The 16782-nt window shown below is 62.4% G+C and overlaps 1 protein-coding gene across 4 annotated transcripts in view; it reads left to right on the plus strand.

Moving 5' to 3' along the window:
• The window catches only part of Tbc1d14 (TBC1 domain family member 14), a 72834-nt gene extending 56479 nt beyond the window's left edge, over positions 1-16355 (plus strand). For all 4 annotated transcript variants that reach the window (XM_048364530.1, XM_048364531.1, XM_048364532.1 and 1 more), the window contains 6 exons: positions 650-744; positions 4895-4966; positions 5748-5876; positions 7439-7548; positions 9808-10066; positions 14254-16355. In XM_048364530.1, coding sequence (XP_048220487.1) covers positions 650-744; positions 4895-4966; positions 5748-5876; positions 7439-7548; positions 9808-10066; positions 14254-14319 — 731 coding nt within the window. In that variant the 3' untranslated portion in view covers positions 14320-16355. The remainder of the gene's footprint in view (positions 1-649; positions 745-4894; positions 4967-5747; positions 5877-7438; positions 7549-9807; positions 10067-14253) is intronic.
• The last annotated feature ends 427 nt before the right edge of the window (positions 16356-16782 follow it).

Genomic DNA, 16782 nt, shown 5'->3' on the forward strand with positions numbered 1-16782 from the left:
CCTTAGATCTCAGCCTCCTGATTAGCTAGGGTTAGAGGTGTGAGCCCCCAGTGCTCAGCTCTGTGCTCTCATTGTTACTGAACTTTTCCTTCCTTCCTTCCTTCCTTCCTTCCTTCCTTCCTTCCTTCCTTCCTTCCCCTTCCATATCCTCCCCCCCACCCCCTCCCCACTTTTCTTTCCCAGTCCTGGGGCTTGAACTCAGGGCCTGAGCACTGTCTCTGGCTTCTTTTTGCTCAAGGCTAGCACTCTAGCACTTGAGCCACAGCACCACTTCTGGCTTTTTCTGCTTATGTGGTGCTGAGGAGTCGAACCCAGGGCTTCATGCATGCTAGGCAAGCACTCTACCATTCCCAGCCCTCCTTTTATTTTTTGAAGTGACAAATAATACAAGTGTCCCTCACGTTCTTCATGTTGGGAAGCATACATTGTGGGATGAGCAAATGTAGCTAACACATTACCTTGCATGGTTAGAATTTTTTATGTTGAGAACACATCCATTTGCTTAGCGTTTTGGGGACGTAGTACATCATTAACCACCGTGTTGCACAGTTGTGCTTTTGCTCCTAACTGAAACAGGACTTTTGGACCGCTGCCACCTTAGTTCCACATGTGCTCCGAGCAGTGTAACCACTCTCCCATCTTTTCGCAGATGCTGGGTTTCCCGCAGCCGATCGAGAGGCCAGTCTGGAGCTTATAAAACTGGACATTTCTAGAACATTCCCTAATCTCTGCATCTTCCAGCAAGTAAGTGGTAGTGGTGTGTTGAGAGTATGCTTGTCTACAGTTCATCAGTGCAGAGCTACGTGGATTTGTAATCAAGTTTGCTAAGTAGTTTGGGTGGAGGAGGGTGGCTGTTACTGCTTGTTCTTTTGGACAGGAAGTCAGTGTAACGGGGGCCTTTCCAAACAGCGTGGTGGCTGTGCTTCTGCTTGAATGGGGACTCTGTCACGTGCTGTGCACGTGCGTGTGTGTGTGTGTGTGTGTGTGCGTGTGTGTGTGTGTGTGCGCGCGCGCATGCCTCGATGCGGAAGGGCCTGTGTGCTCAGCAAGGCCATCAGGTGTGGTCTCATAGGTGCCGGGGCGGCAAGCCAGGAGAAGGTCTTCAAGCCTTGCCCTCCATGGGGTGTGGCCGGGCCCAGGGGGCGGGGTTTCTAGGCTGGTGGACTGGAGAGTGGACAGCATTGGGGTTGAAGCCAGCTCGGGGCATCAGGGTGGAGATGACTCCTCTTTGGATGGCAGTAGGAAACAGAGGAGCCTTCCCGTGAGCGGTAAGCACAGCCCCGGTGGCCCGCAGGAGCTTTTAGGCTCTTAGCAGAGCAGACCTTCAGTTTGAGCCAGTGGACATCCACCAGGGGCCTGCCTTGCTTCCTCTCAGACCAGAACTAGGGGTTCTCCTCGCTGTGCTCCAGAGCCTCTGCTTCGGTGTGCCCTCTACCTCCTCTCACGTGAGACTCTTGTCGTGCGTCACTGCGGCAGCCTGCCTCCTGCCTCCTGCCCGCCTCCACTCACCTCCTTGCCCCAGAGCCGTCTTGGAATGTCCAGTGTGACCGAGCGGGCCCTGCCCTGCACGGCGTGGCTTGCTGCTACGAGAATGGATTCAGTGGTTGCTGAATGAGCGCTCGGGCCGGACCCAAGTCCAGACGTGCTTGGCAGGCCCCTGGCTGTCCATCGATGGCCCCGGGAAGCGCTGCCCTCCACAGGGACGTGCTTGGCCTAGGCTCGCTGCAGTCTCGCAGGAAGTGCAGAGCATGCAGAAAGAAGCAGGGTGGGTCAGGAGCATGACAGCAGTGGTCAGGGAATTCCCGGTCCTTGGGGAGAGACAGCCTTGCTGGAGAACGAGCAGAGAGGACCCAGGTCAGTCAGCACCGCGCTGTGGGCGGCAGGAACAGCACCGAGAGCATGGAGGCCGGCATCATGGACACGCTGGCCAAGCGCCCGGAGGGCAGGAACACCCTGAGCACCACGGTGCTTCAGGGAGGAAGGACAGGCGGACCTCCACCTGCAGTGCTGGGGGTGTTGCCGTCAGATGCTGCCTCAAGCGAGTCACGTAACAGCCTCTATGCCGAGAGACCGCAGGTGTGGGCCGCCCTGTCCTGGGAATGTGCTGCCCTGGCTCTGCATTGCTTCCTCCTCCCGTTTGTTCCCGGTGCCCGTGGGACCTGTTTATTCCTCTCTTCAGGTGCTGTCCCTTCGCTTTTTTGTTCAAGACTGGCACTCCACCGCTTGAGCCACAACTTCACTTCTGGCTTCTTTGCCGGTAGTGGCGGTCTTGTGGCTTGCACTCGGTGCCTGGGCTCTGTCCCTGAGCTCTCTTGCTCATGGTTAGTGCTCCACCACTTCGAGTTACAGTCCTACTTCTGGTTTTCTGGTGGTTAACTGTCTCAGGGACTTTCCTGTCCCGGCTGGGTTTGGACTGCAGTCCTCAGACCTCAGCCTCCTGAGTAGCTGGGGTGACGGGCGTGAGCCACTGGCACCCAGCTGGGGCGTTCCGTTTTCACTGTGTCCTGGCCTAACTCACTGCGAGGTGAGGACCCCAGGACGCCTTCTGGGTGCGTTTGCCCTCTTCCTTCTGCTTCCCAGTCCATCCGCAAGCATTCCCATTGGGTTTGTCAGGAATCATTGCATAAGTGGAGACCACGGAGCCACCTGGAGGTCTGGGCTTCCGCGCCCTGCCCTAGCTTCATCGCGGGCATGGCCTTGGCCGGGGGCCTGTCTCCCAGAATTCCTCACTGGAGAGGCTTCCGACTGCCTCCCTGCACAGGGTGCTCATTTCCGTAGGCCTCACCCCAGGCCCTCCTCTGTAGTTTCCTAGTGTCAGAGTTGCTCCTGGCTGGTACTCTAGGGGAGGAAAGCTTTCTCCCGCTGAGCCTCCCCTGTCCCACACGGAGAGGCTTTGTCCCTCCTCACCAACTCTGGCGGACCCCGACATGCTGCCTGATAAACGGGCTCTACCTTTGATCTCAGATCCGGATTCGAATCCCAGCTTGCCCTCCTCTCTGCTGACGTTTCAGCCTGAGGTTAAACCGTGTCAACCTTTGAGCCTGGGTTTGCGTATCTGTAACTAGGGGCGGTGGTGGCACCCTCACGGGGAGGCCGGCGGCCGGTCGCCCAGCACTGGCTTCATGAGTACTGTTTGTCCCCTTGTGAACCTGAACCCAAAAGACAGCCAGATCCAGCCAGAGGTGGAAGGGCCTGTGCGGTGGCCCAGACATGCGGTGGGGTGGACAGGACGGCCACTGAGGGGGCGGCAAGCGGGACTCAGGTGACAGCTGAGCGGCTCTTCCCGGGCCCTCCTGAAGCAATGGCTGTGTGCCCTCGGCAAGGTTCCAGGGGCCTTGGGACACCCCCGCCCCACCCAGTCATGGAGCCTGCAGAGGCTCTGCGGCAGCCGGTCCCCAGTTCCCCTCTCCCTGGGCTCCGGGACCCGGCGCTGAACTGTGGGCTACGGGGCTGGGCGGCCCCCCGGAAGCAGAGGGCAGGCTCTGCTGAGGGGAGTGGGTGCTCTGGGGTCCTCCGGGGGTGGGTGGAGGTGGCGGGGTCGCCTCTGACCTTTCTAAAGTCCATTGCACGAGGCTCTCTCAGTCTGTGGGTTCCTATTAAGTGGGTCTTGCTGGGGGGGAATGGGGTGTCCGTAGTAAGTGGGGGGCATTTAGAGTGAGGAACTGGGCCCGCTGACCCTAGAGTGTGGAAAATCCCTTCCACCGAGACATTCAGCTTTAAGAAATGATCAGTTCCCTTTTTTCCCTGAGTCGTGGGCCACGTTTCCTTAGTTGTAGCCATTCCGGGCTCCGGGTTGGTGATTCGTTCTGCCACCCCCACCCCAGGCTCTAGGTGGGTGGCTCTAACACCCTCCTGCTCCAGGCTCTAGGTGGGTGGCTCTAACACCCTCCTGCCCCAGGCTCTAGGTGGGTGGCTCTAACACCCTCCCGCTCCAGGCTCTAGGTGGGTGGCTCTAACACCCTCCTGCCCCAGGCTCTAGGTGGGTGTCTCTAACACCCTCCTGCCCCAGGCTCTAGGTGGGTGTCTCTAACACCCTCCCGCTCCAGGCTCTAGGTGGGTGGCTCTAACACCCTCCCATTCCAGGCTCTAGGTGGGTGGCTCTAACACCCTCCCATTCCAGGCTCTAGGTGGGTGGTCTGTGCCACTATTGCTGCTTTCTCTTCTCCCATCCTTCTGTGTCTTGGAAGCACCTCATCTTTTACGTGGCTTTTCTGTGCCTCAGGATGTGCCGGTTCCTTTCTGCCTTCCTGCCCCCTCCGGGGGTGCCTGTCTGCTCCCGGAGCACGGCGTGCATGTGTGCGGTAGGGGTTTGACTCGGCCCAGCCAGTCCCTTTGTGGCATCTCCCGGCATGCTGGCGGCAGCGTGGAGCGGCTCTGGGCTTTCTTCTGTGCTTGAGTAGAGGGAGGGAAAATCACATCCATTCTCTTGGAAGCATTACAGGAATAAATGGAAATCTTGGATGGAGAGCTGGGAGGATGTTTAAAAGGAAACAGAAGCTGTGTGTGTGTGTGTGTGTGTGTGTGTGTGTGTGTGTGTGTGTCCGCCCCCCCCCCCAGCCTGTCATGCAGAAAGATGCCAAGGAAACCAAGAGGATGGCAGGTGGGGGGAGGGGGCAGGCAGGATGGCGTGAGGGGCATGAGGAGTGGGGGGAGTGGGCAGGCTGGGGTGCTCAGTGCCCCCCTGGGTCCCCCGGTGGGCTTGGAAAGGGATGCGCGAGCCACGTGGAGGCATTTCACAAGGCTCACTCACCCCGACTGGCCAGCTTTCTCCCACGGAGCTCCCCCGCTGTGAGCTGTGGTTCGGAGTTAATGTCTTCAACGGCGGCGGCGGCGGAGGGCGAGTTGGGAGGCTCCCCGACCTCACGCATGTGTTGTTTGCTGTCGCTCTCTCTAGGGTGGCCCATATCATGACATGTTGCACAGTATTTTGGGCGCTTACACTTGCTACCGACCGGATGTGGGTTATGTAAGTGACATTTTTCAATCTTTTACAATGCTATCATCTCCCGAGGTCAAGTGTTGCCCGGCCCGTGTTAGCCTGGGGTGTCAGGTCCCAGGCTTCGTGGTCGTTTTGTGGAGGAGTACCGCGCGTCTCCCGGGGAGACCCTATTTCCTCCAAGACCCCAAGCTGGCCTGGCTGGCCTGCCGTCGGCACAAAGGGACATCCCTTTTTGCATGTGTCTTCCCAGCATTAAGTCGGCAAAGCCTTGAGCAGTAACCACCGCAAAGTGTGTTGCTCCTGTGCCCGCGGCTGAGCAGACGCGTGCGCGTGCATCAAACGCTAAGATGCAGCGTCCGCGGCCCGTGTCTCCCGTGCAGAGGGCCTCGTGGGGTTGGGCTGCGGAGGGCGGAGCAGGATGGAGCGGTGCTCTGAGGAGCACGGGCTGGGCTTGAGCAGGATGGAGCGGTGCTCTGAGGAGGACGGGCTGGGCTTGAGCAGGATGGAGCGGTGCTCTGAGGAGCACGGGCTGGGCTTGAGCAGGATGGAGCGGTGCTCTGAGGAGCACGGGCTGGGATTGAGCAGCATGGAGCGGTGCTCTGAGGAGCACGGGCTGGGCTTGAGCAGCATGGAGCGGTGCTCTGAGGAGGACGGGCTGGGCTTGAGCAGCATGGAGCGGTGCTCTGAGGAGGACGGGCTGGGCTTGGGGGGTGGGGAGGGGTGAATGTGTGGCCTCGTCGTGTGCGGGTCCTCGGGCTGCCCCTGGCCTCGTGTGTGCTTCGGCTAACTCGCCTTTCTCTCCCCGCAGGTTCAGGGAATGTCCTTCATAGCCGCAGTGTTGATCTTGAACCTAGATACTGCAGATGCCTTCATTGCTTTTTCTAATCTTTTGAATAAACCCTGTCAAATGGCGTTTTTCCGAGTGGACCATAGCCTTGTGAGTATGTTTGGGGGCCATTCTGTCTGCTCAGGGGAAAATGTGTGGTTTTCCTGCTCAAGACATAGAGCACTCCACGGCGCATTTTAAGGTGGAGGATTGTTCGGGCACTGCATTGAACCTCTGCGTGGAAACGTCGCCAGTAGCCACGTGTATGAAAGTGTCGCTGCGTTCTGGAGAATGTTCTTTACCGGGGAGGAGGGTGGCTCTGCCGTCGCAGGTGCCGTGTCGGGGACGCTGGCGCCGTCCTCCCTCGGGGTCCATCAGATAGCGCAGTCCGCACACGAGCCGTCTGGCGGAACTCTGCTCGAGCGTAAGGAACGACGAGGGCTGTGCTCCTGTGTCCGTTGTTTAAAAATTAAGTGGGAATATTTGTTGAAAGGCCGCCACTTGCTTAGTGAGCTGCTGGGCTTGGTCTTTGGCCTGGGAGGGCCACCCACGCTGTGTAGCTGAGTTCTAGAGTAGGCCAGATGGACAGGGGGACCCGAGGGAAGTGACTGCCCCGCGAGGCTTCTGGGGTGGGGAGGAGCTGCGTGTCAGGTCCACTCTGGTGCCTAGGCATTTGTTCTTTTAGAGCCACCAGTTCCATGGCTCCGTCAGCTCTAAGCCAGCGCAGCCCTGGCTTTCCCAGAGTTACCACTAGCACCTTAGGCCCAAGCGACCTAGGTAGTTTCCTTCAGCTGAGGAGCGTTCCCCTCGGTGTCCTCGGGACTCAGTGCCCTGCTCAGAAACTGCCGCTGGCCCGTGGCTCTGAGCAGAGCATAAGGCACCGTGTCCGAGGCTCTAGGCCGCACTGGCACCCAGCTCTGCCTATGGGAATGTATTCCGAGACAGTCCCAGTGACAGAGCTGGCCGTTGCAAAACCAGCTGTCCCTGTGAAGAGGAAAGCGGGCAAAGGTGGAGTTGAGGGGAAGCAGATGGTGAATGAAAGTCCGGCCTGGGCAGGAAAGCCAGTGAGGCTCTGATCTCCAACAGACCAGCAAAATGGCAGACGCGGAGCTGTGGCTCAAGTGGTAGAGCCGCAGCCTGGGGTGAAAAAGCTAAGGGACAGAACCCAGCCTCCAAGCTCTTGAGTCCAAGCCCGACTATCGGCAACTCAGAACAAACCAAAACACTGTCTTTAGTCATTTTGGTTTTGGTTTTGAAGGAGAAACCAGAATTGTGAGCTTGGGTGGGGGGGGGTCTTTGGTTAGGCGCAAGGCGGGGCCTGACTGCCTCCCTCGCCTGCGATCCGTGGCCTTGCCTCAGCCTGCAGCCCGCCTGCCTTCCGGAGTGCCGGAGTGCGAGGCGCTGGCTAGGGCGGCTTGCCCTTCCACACGCCACCCTGCTGGGGGCGTCCCCCCGTCCCCCCAGCCCCCCCAGCCCGGCGCTGCCGCGCGCCTTTCTATAAACTGAAGAAACAGCAGGATGGGGTGGGGGTGGGGTGCCCGCAGGGAATGGCCGCTCAACGCGCAGCGCTCCGCGCACGCACCGTTCGCCTCGGTGTGTGGGGGCAGCGCATCGACTTGGGGTGATGGGGATTCTGGGCTGATTCACTAGTGTATTTCACATTATCTTCCTAGATGTTGACTTATTTTGCTGCATTTGAGGTTTTCTTTGAAGAAAATTTGCCGAAACTATTTGCGCATTTCAAGAAGAACAACTTGACCCCAGACATCTACCTGATCGACTGGTAAGGCCGAGTGTCGTCGTTTTGGAGCGTTTTCTCGTCCTCCGGCCCCGTGGTGGCCCTCCCTGCTCCTCCCTCGGAGCCTGCTGCTCGGTGCCCCCTGCTCCTCCCTCGGAGCCTGCTGCTCGGTGCCCCCTGCTCCTCCCTCGGAGCCTGCTGCTCGGTGCCCCCTGCTCCTCCCTCGGAGCCTGCTGCTCGGTGCCCCCTGCTCCTCCCTCTGAGCCTGCTGCTCGGTGCCCCCTGCTCCTCCCTCGGAGCCTGCTGCTCGGTGCCCCCTGCTCCTCCCTCTGAGCCTGCTGCTCGGTGCCCCCTGCTCCTCCCTCGGAGCCTGCTGCTCCGTGCTCCCTGCTCCTCCCTCGGAGCCTGCTGCTCGGTGCCCCCTGCTCCTCCCTCTGAGCCTGCTGCTCGGTGCCCCCTGCTCCTCCCTCGGAGCCTGCTGCTCGGTGCCCCCTGCTCCTCCCTCTGAGCCTGCTGCTCGGTGCTCCCTGCTCCTGGCTCCTCCGACCCTGCCTCCCTGGGGGAGGGGGGTGCTCCTGGCGATTAGCCCTCTGTGGGGTGCTGGAGGGGGTGGTGAGCGTGAGCAGGACACGGCGCCCGCCTGCCAGCAGGCACTGGGTGCTGTCTGGGAATGGACACGGGTCCAGAGGGAGGGAAGAGCAGGACCGCGGCCTGTGGGGGCCCAGAGCCCTGGAGGAGGTGGGACGGGGAAGAAGCCGTGCGAGGCCTCAGACCCGGTAGGGGGGGATGGTGGCGGGCCGGGGGTGGGGTGGGCGGAGGCTGTCAGAAGGGAGTCTGGGAGGAGGCTTGCTGCGGGCTCGGGCTGGGGTTCAGGGGCTCCGGGGTGTGGAGACCGCCTGGGTGGGGCCCCAGTGAGTCTCAAGCAGCCTAAGAGGCACGGAGCCCGAGGAGGAACGCAGGAGCATGCGGGGCGGGGGGGGGGTGCAGGAGCGTGCGGGGCGGGGGCAGGGGCAGGTCCACGAACACAGTGTGGACTTGCCGGGGGATCGTGGTTCACGCGAAGGTCGGCGTGCAAGGGGTTGCTGGGGCTGCAACTGGGACTGGAAGTAGGCAACCGGTTGGGCTTTGGACACAGGGTTCTGAGGTGCCTTGGGGCGTCTGTAGGGGCCCCCGAGACCTAGGACGCAGGGTTCTGAGGTGCCCTGGGGCGTCTGTGGGGGCCCCCGAGACCTAGGATGCAGGGTTCTGAGGTGCCTTGGGGCGTCTGTAGGGGCCCCCGAGACCTAGGACGCAGGGTTCTGAGGTGCCCTGGGGCGTGCGTGGGGGCCCCCGAGACCCAGGAAGAGGCGGCGGTGGAGCGTCTGTGCGGTGGAGCGGGCGTGGCTTTGTGCAGAGCACGTGTGTGTGGTGCTGCCACCCCAGTGTGCCCGGTTGCGGCCCGGGGAGGGCCATGGGCACCCGGTAGGCGTGTCTCAGGACGCCCGTGGCCCTGGCTGTGCCCGGCATCTCTGCCTCTGCTGCTTTCTCCCACGGTGACCCCGACGAGTGGCCTCCAGCTTGGCCCCCTCCTGGGAGACTTGCTCGGCCCTGGGCGCTGACTCGGCGCAAACGGGAGCCATGGTGGGAGGTGGGCCCCGAGGGGCCGCGGGGCATGAGGTGCGCACACCCCGCAGATGCCCTGGCGTGGGGGGGCACCAGCAGGGCGCGTGTCCTGCTGTCCCTCGGAGGAGACCCCCCCCCCGGACGGGGCACCCGCATGGCCTCCTGTGACACGGCCTGCCGGGGTCGAAAGGCGTCCCGTGGCGGTGCTCCCCACAGGGCTGCCGCTGGCCTGCCTGGGGACGTCCTCGCCGGGAAGGGAATGTCCCCCCCGCCAGCGCGGCTGAGCCCGGTGGCGCACGCCTTCCATCCCAGCACCCGGACTGCGGGGGCCGCACCGCGGCCTGGGCCACCGAGGCCGACCCTGTCCCGGAAAGACAAAGCCACGCAAAACCTGGGACGCTGTTGCCTTGTGTCCCGCCCCCACCCGGAGGAAGTGGAGAGGCTCGGCGCCTCTGTGAGGAGGTCATTCCTGCTCCGTCCCGGCCCCTCAGCAGGCGCCAGCCGGCTCTCCCGTGTGGGCCTGAGCGGTCGTGGGCAGCCTGGGAGCCGGGTGGGGGGGCGTCTGCCGTGGGGAGTGGCGGGCGCGGGGGCGGGGAGAGCTGAGTGGACGCGCAGCGTGTAGCCTACGGGGTTGGGTCACCTGGGAACCGCCCTTCCTGGGGCCTCCCCCCTGACCGCCCCGTCCCTACCCCCCCCCCCCAGGATCTTCACCCTGTACAGCAAGTCCCTGCCCCTGGACCTGGCCTGCCGCGTGTGGGACGTGTTCTGCCGGGACGGGGAGGAGTTCCTCTTCCGCACGGCCCTGGGCATCCTGAAGCTGTTCGAGGACATCCTGGCCAGGATGGACTTCATCCACAGTGCCCAGTTCCTCACCCGGCTGCCCGAGGACCTGCCGGCAGACGAGGTGTTCACGGCCATCTCCGCCATCCAGATGCAGAGTCGCAACAAGAAGTGGGCGCAGGTGCGTGGGTCTCCCGCTTCCCCCCGCCCCGGCCCCCAGCGGGTCATAGGCCTTCCGTCAGCTGCCGGCGGGGGGGTGCGGGTAGGAGAGCTGCCTGTCGCGCAGTGGCACTGGGAGCCTCAGGGCCGAGCTGCCCGTGGTTCTCTAGAAGCCATGTTGTGAGTCACACTGCCTGCTCTATAATCCCTCCAGGGGCAGGAAGCCGGGCTGGCCAGCTGCCCTGCCTGGCCTGTGCCTGTGGCAGGTTCTGTGGACTCGGGGAAGTAGGTGGGATTGGCCCATCTTAGGAAAACCGGAGGGAGGCCCCAGAGCCAGTGCTCTCCAGCTGAGGCCGGGCTCCCCCAGGGTCTTCCTCTGTGGGCGCGCTGCGGCCGGCCCTGCAGCCAGGGTCCCTGCGTGACTCGGCCCTGCCCATGCGTTTTGTGGCCCCCCAGTATCGTCCAGCTCCAATTTTAGCACACTAAAAGTTCAGAAGCAACAATCATGGTTCTTGGGGCAGGTTGGGGTTTTTTGCTCAGTCCTGGGGCTTGAACTCAGGGCCCGAGCACTGTCCCTGGCTTGGCAAACATGCTACCACTTGAGCCACAACACCACTTCTGTCCTTTTCTATCTATGTGGTGCTGAGGAATCGAACCCAGGGCTTCATGTATACGAGGCAAGCACTTTACCAATAGGGTACATTCCCAGCCCACAACCATGGTTCTTAATTCCTCTGTGTGCTCCAAGTTATCCTCAGTCAGTAGCTAAAGAGGCTCACACTTTCTATACATACCAATCAGTGCCTATTCTAGAAAGCCTGCCCTCCCTCCCTCCCTCCCTTTTATTATGATTGTGTTCTTGTAGTACTAGGGTTTGAACTCCAGACCTTAGATTGCTATGCAGGCACTCGACTCCTCGAGCCGTACCCCTCGCCCTTTCTGTTAGAGTAACTTTTCAGATAATGTCTCAAATGCGTGCCTGGGCTGCCCTGGACAGCGATCCTCCTGTTTCTGCTCCTCCTGTGGCTGGGACAACAGAAATGACCACCATGCCCAGCTTTTATTCATTGAGGTGCCGGGGTGGGGGGGCCTCAAAAACTGCTTGGGCTGGCCTGAACCCATAGTTCTTCCAGTCTTCACCCTCCCAGCAGGTAGGATTAAAAGCATGAGCCAATAAAGCCCAATGACTGAACTTCTTCATTAATAAGAACACGTAAAACACTAGCAGAACTAGGTAAGGACAGGGACACGGCGCAGTGACGATGATTCACAGCTCAGCCGCTCCCCACCCCCACCCGAGTCTCGGGCACCGGAAGTGGGAGCCCCAGCTGTGTGTGTGTGTCTCTGCCCGCACCGTGCGGGTGCTTCTTAACGTAACTGCAGCGCTGTCTTCACTCACGAGGCCCCCCCCCCCATATCACACTGGGAGCTTTCGTGCTTCTGCTCGTCTCAGATGTGATCCATGCAGTTCGCTTGGATCCTGGTGCGGTCCGCGTGTTGTGTGCTTGGAAGATCTTCCAGTCACCTAGAACACAGGTGTCCTTCCGCCGCCTTCCGCTCCATGGCCCCCTTTGCTCGTGGAAGGAAGCAGGCTCTCTGGCCCCCAGCCCCTGGGGTGGTGGCCCCTGGGGGCCTGCGCAAGTCCTGTACATTGGCCTCACACCGCCCTCCGTTTGGAGTGTGTGTGGCAAGATTCCTTCCTGTGCGTCAGGCTTTTGTTGTTTGATGTCTTAGCAGCCTGAGTTTTGCAGCTTCGTGGACTGTACGCGCCATGGTATGTGTGCGTGTGCACCACGGGACATACCTCAGTACCTGCCGTTAACCAGGGGCTTCCCTCTCTCACCTGACCTGCCGTCTGCCCCCCTGTCGCCCCTCTAGCTGCTGGCTCCATTCCCCCTGGCGGCTGTCGGGAGGGAGAACAAATGCCGCCGTGGCTCACGAGCCCGAGTGGGAACTGTGTAGTGCCAGGCGTTGTTGTGCGTGAGTCACTGAGCGTGCCCAGTTCACTGGCAGGAGTGATAGGCTGACGCGTGCTACGGCAGGGCGGCCCTGAGCGGACATGCCCAGTGGAAGCGCCCGCTCACCCCCGAGCTTGCACAGGGGCTGGTGGAGAGAGGGCGCGTGGACGGTCCCCGGGGCTGAGGTGGGGGGGACGGGGGCGGCCCGAGGGCCAGAGCCTTCTTCTTCAGTCGGCGCTGGGGAGCTCTGTGCGCCTCTGGAGATGTGGAGACCATTGACTCGCGTGCCTGCAATGGTGGATTGTGTCTCTGCCAGGCAGGGCGGCGCTGGGGACGAGCGGGGCTGGCGGAGGGAGGGGCGCGCTGCCCCGCCTCGCGGACAAGGGCGCCGTGTGCGCGGAGCCGGGGCTCCCGGTGGCCGCGGCTGTCGATGCGCGCCGGGCTCGGCGGGAAGGGGTGCTTGGGAGTCTTCCGGGCTCTTGGCGTCCCGCGGTGTTCTGAAGTCAGGAGAGAAAGCCAGGCCTGTCCTCGTGGCCGCGGCCTGGGTCTCCCGTCCGCTTCCTCCCGGTGCCGTCCCTGTCCCGACGCCTCCAGCGGCTCGTCCCGGCGCGCGCATGCGTGCGAGTCCCGGCGCGCGCGTGCGTGCGAGTCCCGGCGCGCGCGTGTGCGTGCGAGTCCCGGCGCGTGCGTGCGTGCGAGTCCCGGCGCGCGCATGCGTGCGGCTCGTCCCGGCGCGCTGAAGGAGGCGCTCACGCTGCGTTTTGCCCCCCTGCCTGGTGCGCTTTAGGGGCCGGGAGGGCCTGCCAGGCCGAGTCGGGGCCTGTGGGACGTTTGCTGGTTCACGGAAGCGTGACAGGTTCACCGGGTTCCACTCACGGGGAGCCGCGGCCGGCGGCGCTTCTCTCGCCCCGCGCCTGAGCGTGAGGCCCTGTGGGCTTCTCAGGGTAGTCGCCACAGCCGGCGCCGCGAGCGCACGCCTGCAGTCCTGGCGGCTCCGGAGCTCACGTCTGAAGATGGAGGTCGGAAGTCAGCGGGGCGGGAGAGCCTGTGAGACTTCCCAGTTAGCCGTCCCTCCCTCCCGCCCCCCACCCCCACCCGCACCCCCAAGTAAAGGCTGGAAGTGCAGCTGTGGCTCAGACAGGGAGGTGCCACGGTGAAAAGGCTGAGTCCAGTGCTGGCACAGAAAAAAAGAAAGAGGGGCTGGGAACGTGGTCCAGGGGTAGAGCGCTCGCCTCGCGTGCATGAGGCCCTGGGTTCGATTCCTCCACACTACATACACAGAAAAAGCCGGAAGTGGCGTTGTGGCTCAGGTGGCAGAGTGCTAGCCTTGAGCAAAAAGAAGCCAGGGACAGTGCTCAGGCCCTGAGTCCAAGGCCCAGGACTGGGGGAAAAAACCAAAAAGCCAAGGTTCGTGATCCCATTGACTCCGAGGTGGAGGGGGACGTCTGTCTGTCGTCGCCCCTTTCATCCAGCTTCGTGGCCCCACACACCGCGTTTCTGCTCAGCCTCGGGTCACTGTGCGTTGGGGCGCAGGCCGCGCCGGCGGGGAGCATGGCACCGGGGAGGGGCTCCGGCGGCGCCGAGTCCTCACCCGCCGTCCCCGGTGTTGCGTGGCCTTCACCGCGGGCGCTGGCTGGCCTTCCTGGTTGGGCCTAAAGGTGATGGTTGGGCCCGGCTCCACGTCCCACGGACCCCGAGGGACCTGTGGCTCCGCTGTGGCGGAACCTGGCTTGAAAATGAAAGCCTCCACAGCCGAGTGCTGGCGGCTCACTGGGAATTCTTGCGACTCAGGAGGCCAAGATCTGAGGATCCCAGCTCAGAGCCAGCCGTGGTCGACGGTCTCGACTCTTACCTCCACAAAACACGAGAGCCAGAGCTGGAGGCACTGCTCAAGCGGTAGAGCACCAGCCCTGAGTGCACAGCCTGAGTTTGGCTGGGAGGCCTTGAGTTCAAGCCCCAGTATTGGATCCGTTAAATAGTGTGAACCACGAGCCGTGAGGGCCCAGGGAAGCGGGGTGACTAGCCGGGTGCAGGAAGGTTCTGTGGGAGGGCGGTCCCGTCGGGGGGTGGAGGGCGGCGGGCCCACACCCCTGCTCCGCGTTGGTGCTGTAGCTGGTGGACAGGGTGAGGACTCGCCTGGAGATGAAGAGTTAGAAGGATCACCCAGCGGCCCGCGGGTCCCCGGCCCAGGTGTCAGGAGGCCTGTGTAGCCGATGCAGGCTCACCACAGCCATCTTGTCGTTGGTTCTAGGTGCTGGCTGCCCTGCAGAAGGACAGCCGGGAGATGGAGAAAGGAAGCCCGTCCCTCCGCCACTGAGCCTGCGCCACACCGTCGCCCAGCGCGGGGCCGGTCTCCACGCAGACCCGGGGCGCTTCCCACGGACACCGGCCGCAGAGAACATGGGCCGCCTTCCCGTTGAGAGTCCCGGTGCTGGAGTGGGCCTTAAACTAGACAGCCTTCAAAGAATTAAAACGCAAATGAAATCCAACGGCAGGCAAAGAGTTAAAACGCAAATGAAATCCAACGGCAAAGAGTTAAAACGCAAATGAAATCAAACGGCAGTCAAAGAGTTGGACCCAGGCTTCGGCTCAGGCGGCTCTGTGGACGGCGGGCAGCCACTGTTCCCACGCGGGGCAGGGCAGGGCGGTGGCTGTCTCCCCCCTCCCGTCCTTCCCGTGGCACAAGCCCAGCGTCCCCGCGGGCGTTTCCTGTGGCACAAGCCCAGCGTCCCCGCGGGCGTTAGCGTCTCGCAGCCACGACGCACGAGAAATGCCTCTGGGAGGCGACTGGCTCGTGTTCTGGGTGAGAAAGAAGTGGCTGGTGCAGGTACTGAGAATCTTCCCGGAGCTGGAGGGCCTGTTTTTACAATCTACCCACCAAAGACAGCGGAAAGGAAGACGGCCCTCCTGGGCCGCTGGCCGGGGCGCCCGCGCGCCCTGGGGACCTGCCAGCCCTCACGCTGACACTTGACCACGTTGCCTTGACCAGCCGTCGCAGGAAGGCCGCAGGGGCGCCCTCGGTTCCCGTGGGACCCGCTCTCCCAGGCCGCCCCCCGAGCGCGGAGCCACAGCAGCAGAGGCCGGGGGGCCGAGGCGGCGCGCGGGACCCCTGCCCGCGTGGAGGCGGCGGGTGGGCGGCGCTCTCCGCCTCTGTCTCCCGTTGGGCCAGGCCGGTCCTGAGTGCCAGTGCTCGCCCCACGTTTGGCTCTTCCCGCGCCGCCCCGAGGACGGAGCAGCGGTCTCCCGGCCGGGCGCTCCCAGCTGGCTCGTGTCTCGTCAGCCCCTCGCCCTTTTCGCTCATGTCCCCGCTTCCTCGGTGAGCTCGTTCTAGCTTTCCTTGTCATTTTTGTGATCTGATGGGCCGGCACGGGAGACTCTCGTGCCTCCAGGTCCACGCCGCGCAGGAGCCCCTCCCCCGAGCTGACCTCTGACGTCAGGAGCCCAGCGTGGGGCAGGGAGACCAGAGCGCGAGGATTGTCCATCTGCCCCGCCTGGTGCAGGCGGCCCTGGCCCTCCTGCAGCCCCCAGCCCCTTCCGCCATGGGCCCTCGCTCTTGGCATTCCCTTTCGCTTCCCTGTCCACCTGGGCTGTCCCGGGAGGCCGCAGGGCACTGTGGGCACCGCTTTCTGCCTCGGCCTTCCGAGGCCGACCTTGCCTGACCTCTTGGAGGCGGCGCAGCCTCCTGACCCAGCCATTCCAGACACCAAGATGTTGAATGTAGCCCGGGCCCCGCAGCCTGTGGGACGCGGACTGTCCAGCCCCGTGCCGGCCTTCCCCCCAGATCCACTTAGTTTTGGTCCACAGTGTGGGCGAATGTTCTGTTCTTCAAAGATGTATATATTTTCTTACTGTACATAAAGCTCACCCTCCCGTTGCACAGGTGAGTGACGAGGGCCTGGGGCAGCTTGCTCGGAAGGCCGTCGTCAAAGTCCCCAGTGCTCGCCCCCGTTTGGTGTCTGGAGCACTGTCTACAGCTTGGGCGCTGACAGAGCGCTTCCCGCCTGCTCAGGGAACCCCAGCTGGGCGGCCCCTCCCCCCAGGGGGCACTCCTGCCCCCGTGGTTGTCACAGAGTGGGGGGGGGGCTGCGCTTCCCCAGCCACTGACTTTGAGTTTCAGACCCAAGGCTGCCCTGCAGCAGCTCCGCTTGGGAAACGGTGGACGGCCAAGGTACTTTTTAACTTCAAGCTCAGTTTTTGACTATTTGCCGAAGGAAAACTGCTGGTAGCCTTGCTCCACATCATGTTTTCATTGCTTGTACAGTTCCTCTTTTATTCAGTAATGTGTTTCAAAGTAGGACTTTTTTGAATTGTAAATATGTGGTTTTATTAAATAAAAGTCATGTAAAATTGTTACTTATGTTCACTGTATGTTGGTTTCTAGTTCAGATTCTCTGAAGTATGGCCACAATTTGATCCTGACCATTATCGTGCTTGACTATATAAAAGTTTGCTTACTGGATTTGTTCATCAAATATATAGGGCAGGTATAGTCGCTTAGGCCAGAGATTCAGAGGTTCAGTGCCCCCCCCCCCCCCGTCATGCACCTCTCCTTGGACTAGCTTGCTCGCAGCTTCAGCCCCCCCCCCCACACACACCGTTCCTCGGGGATTGTGAGGGTCCCTTCCGGCTCTCGCAGGCAAGAGGCGCCCTCCTGCCACCCCTGGAGAGCGCGGGAGGGCTGCACAGGGCCATGGTCATCTGTGTCCCGGCCCTGCCACAGGACACCCAGCTAGAGGCCCCGGCCCGGGTGACAGCGGTCACACTCGCCGAGGGGTCAATG

This window comes from Perognathus longimembris, chromosome 16, assembly GCF_023159225.1.
Source record: "Perognathus longimembris pacificus isolate PPM17 chromosome 16, ASM2315922v1, whole genome shotgun sequence".
NCBI lineage: Eukaryota > Metazoa > Chordata > Mammalia > Rodentia > Heteromyidae > Perognathus > Perognathus longimembris.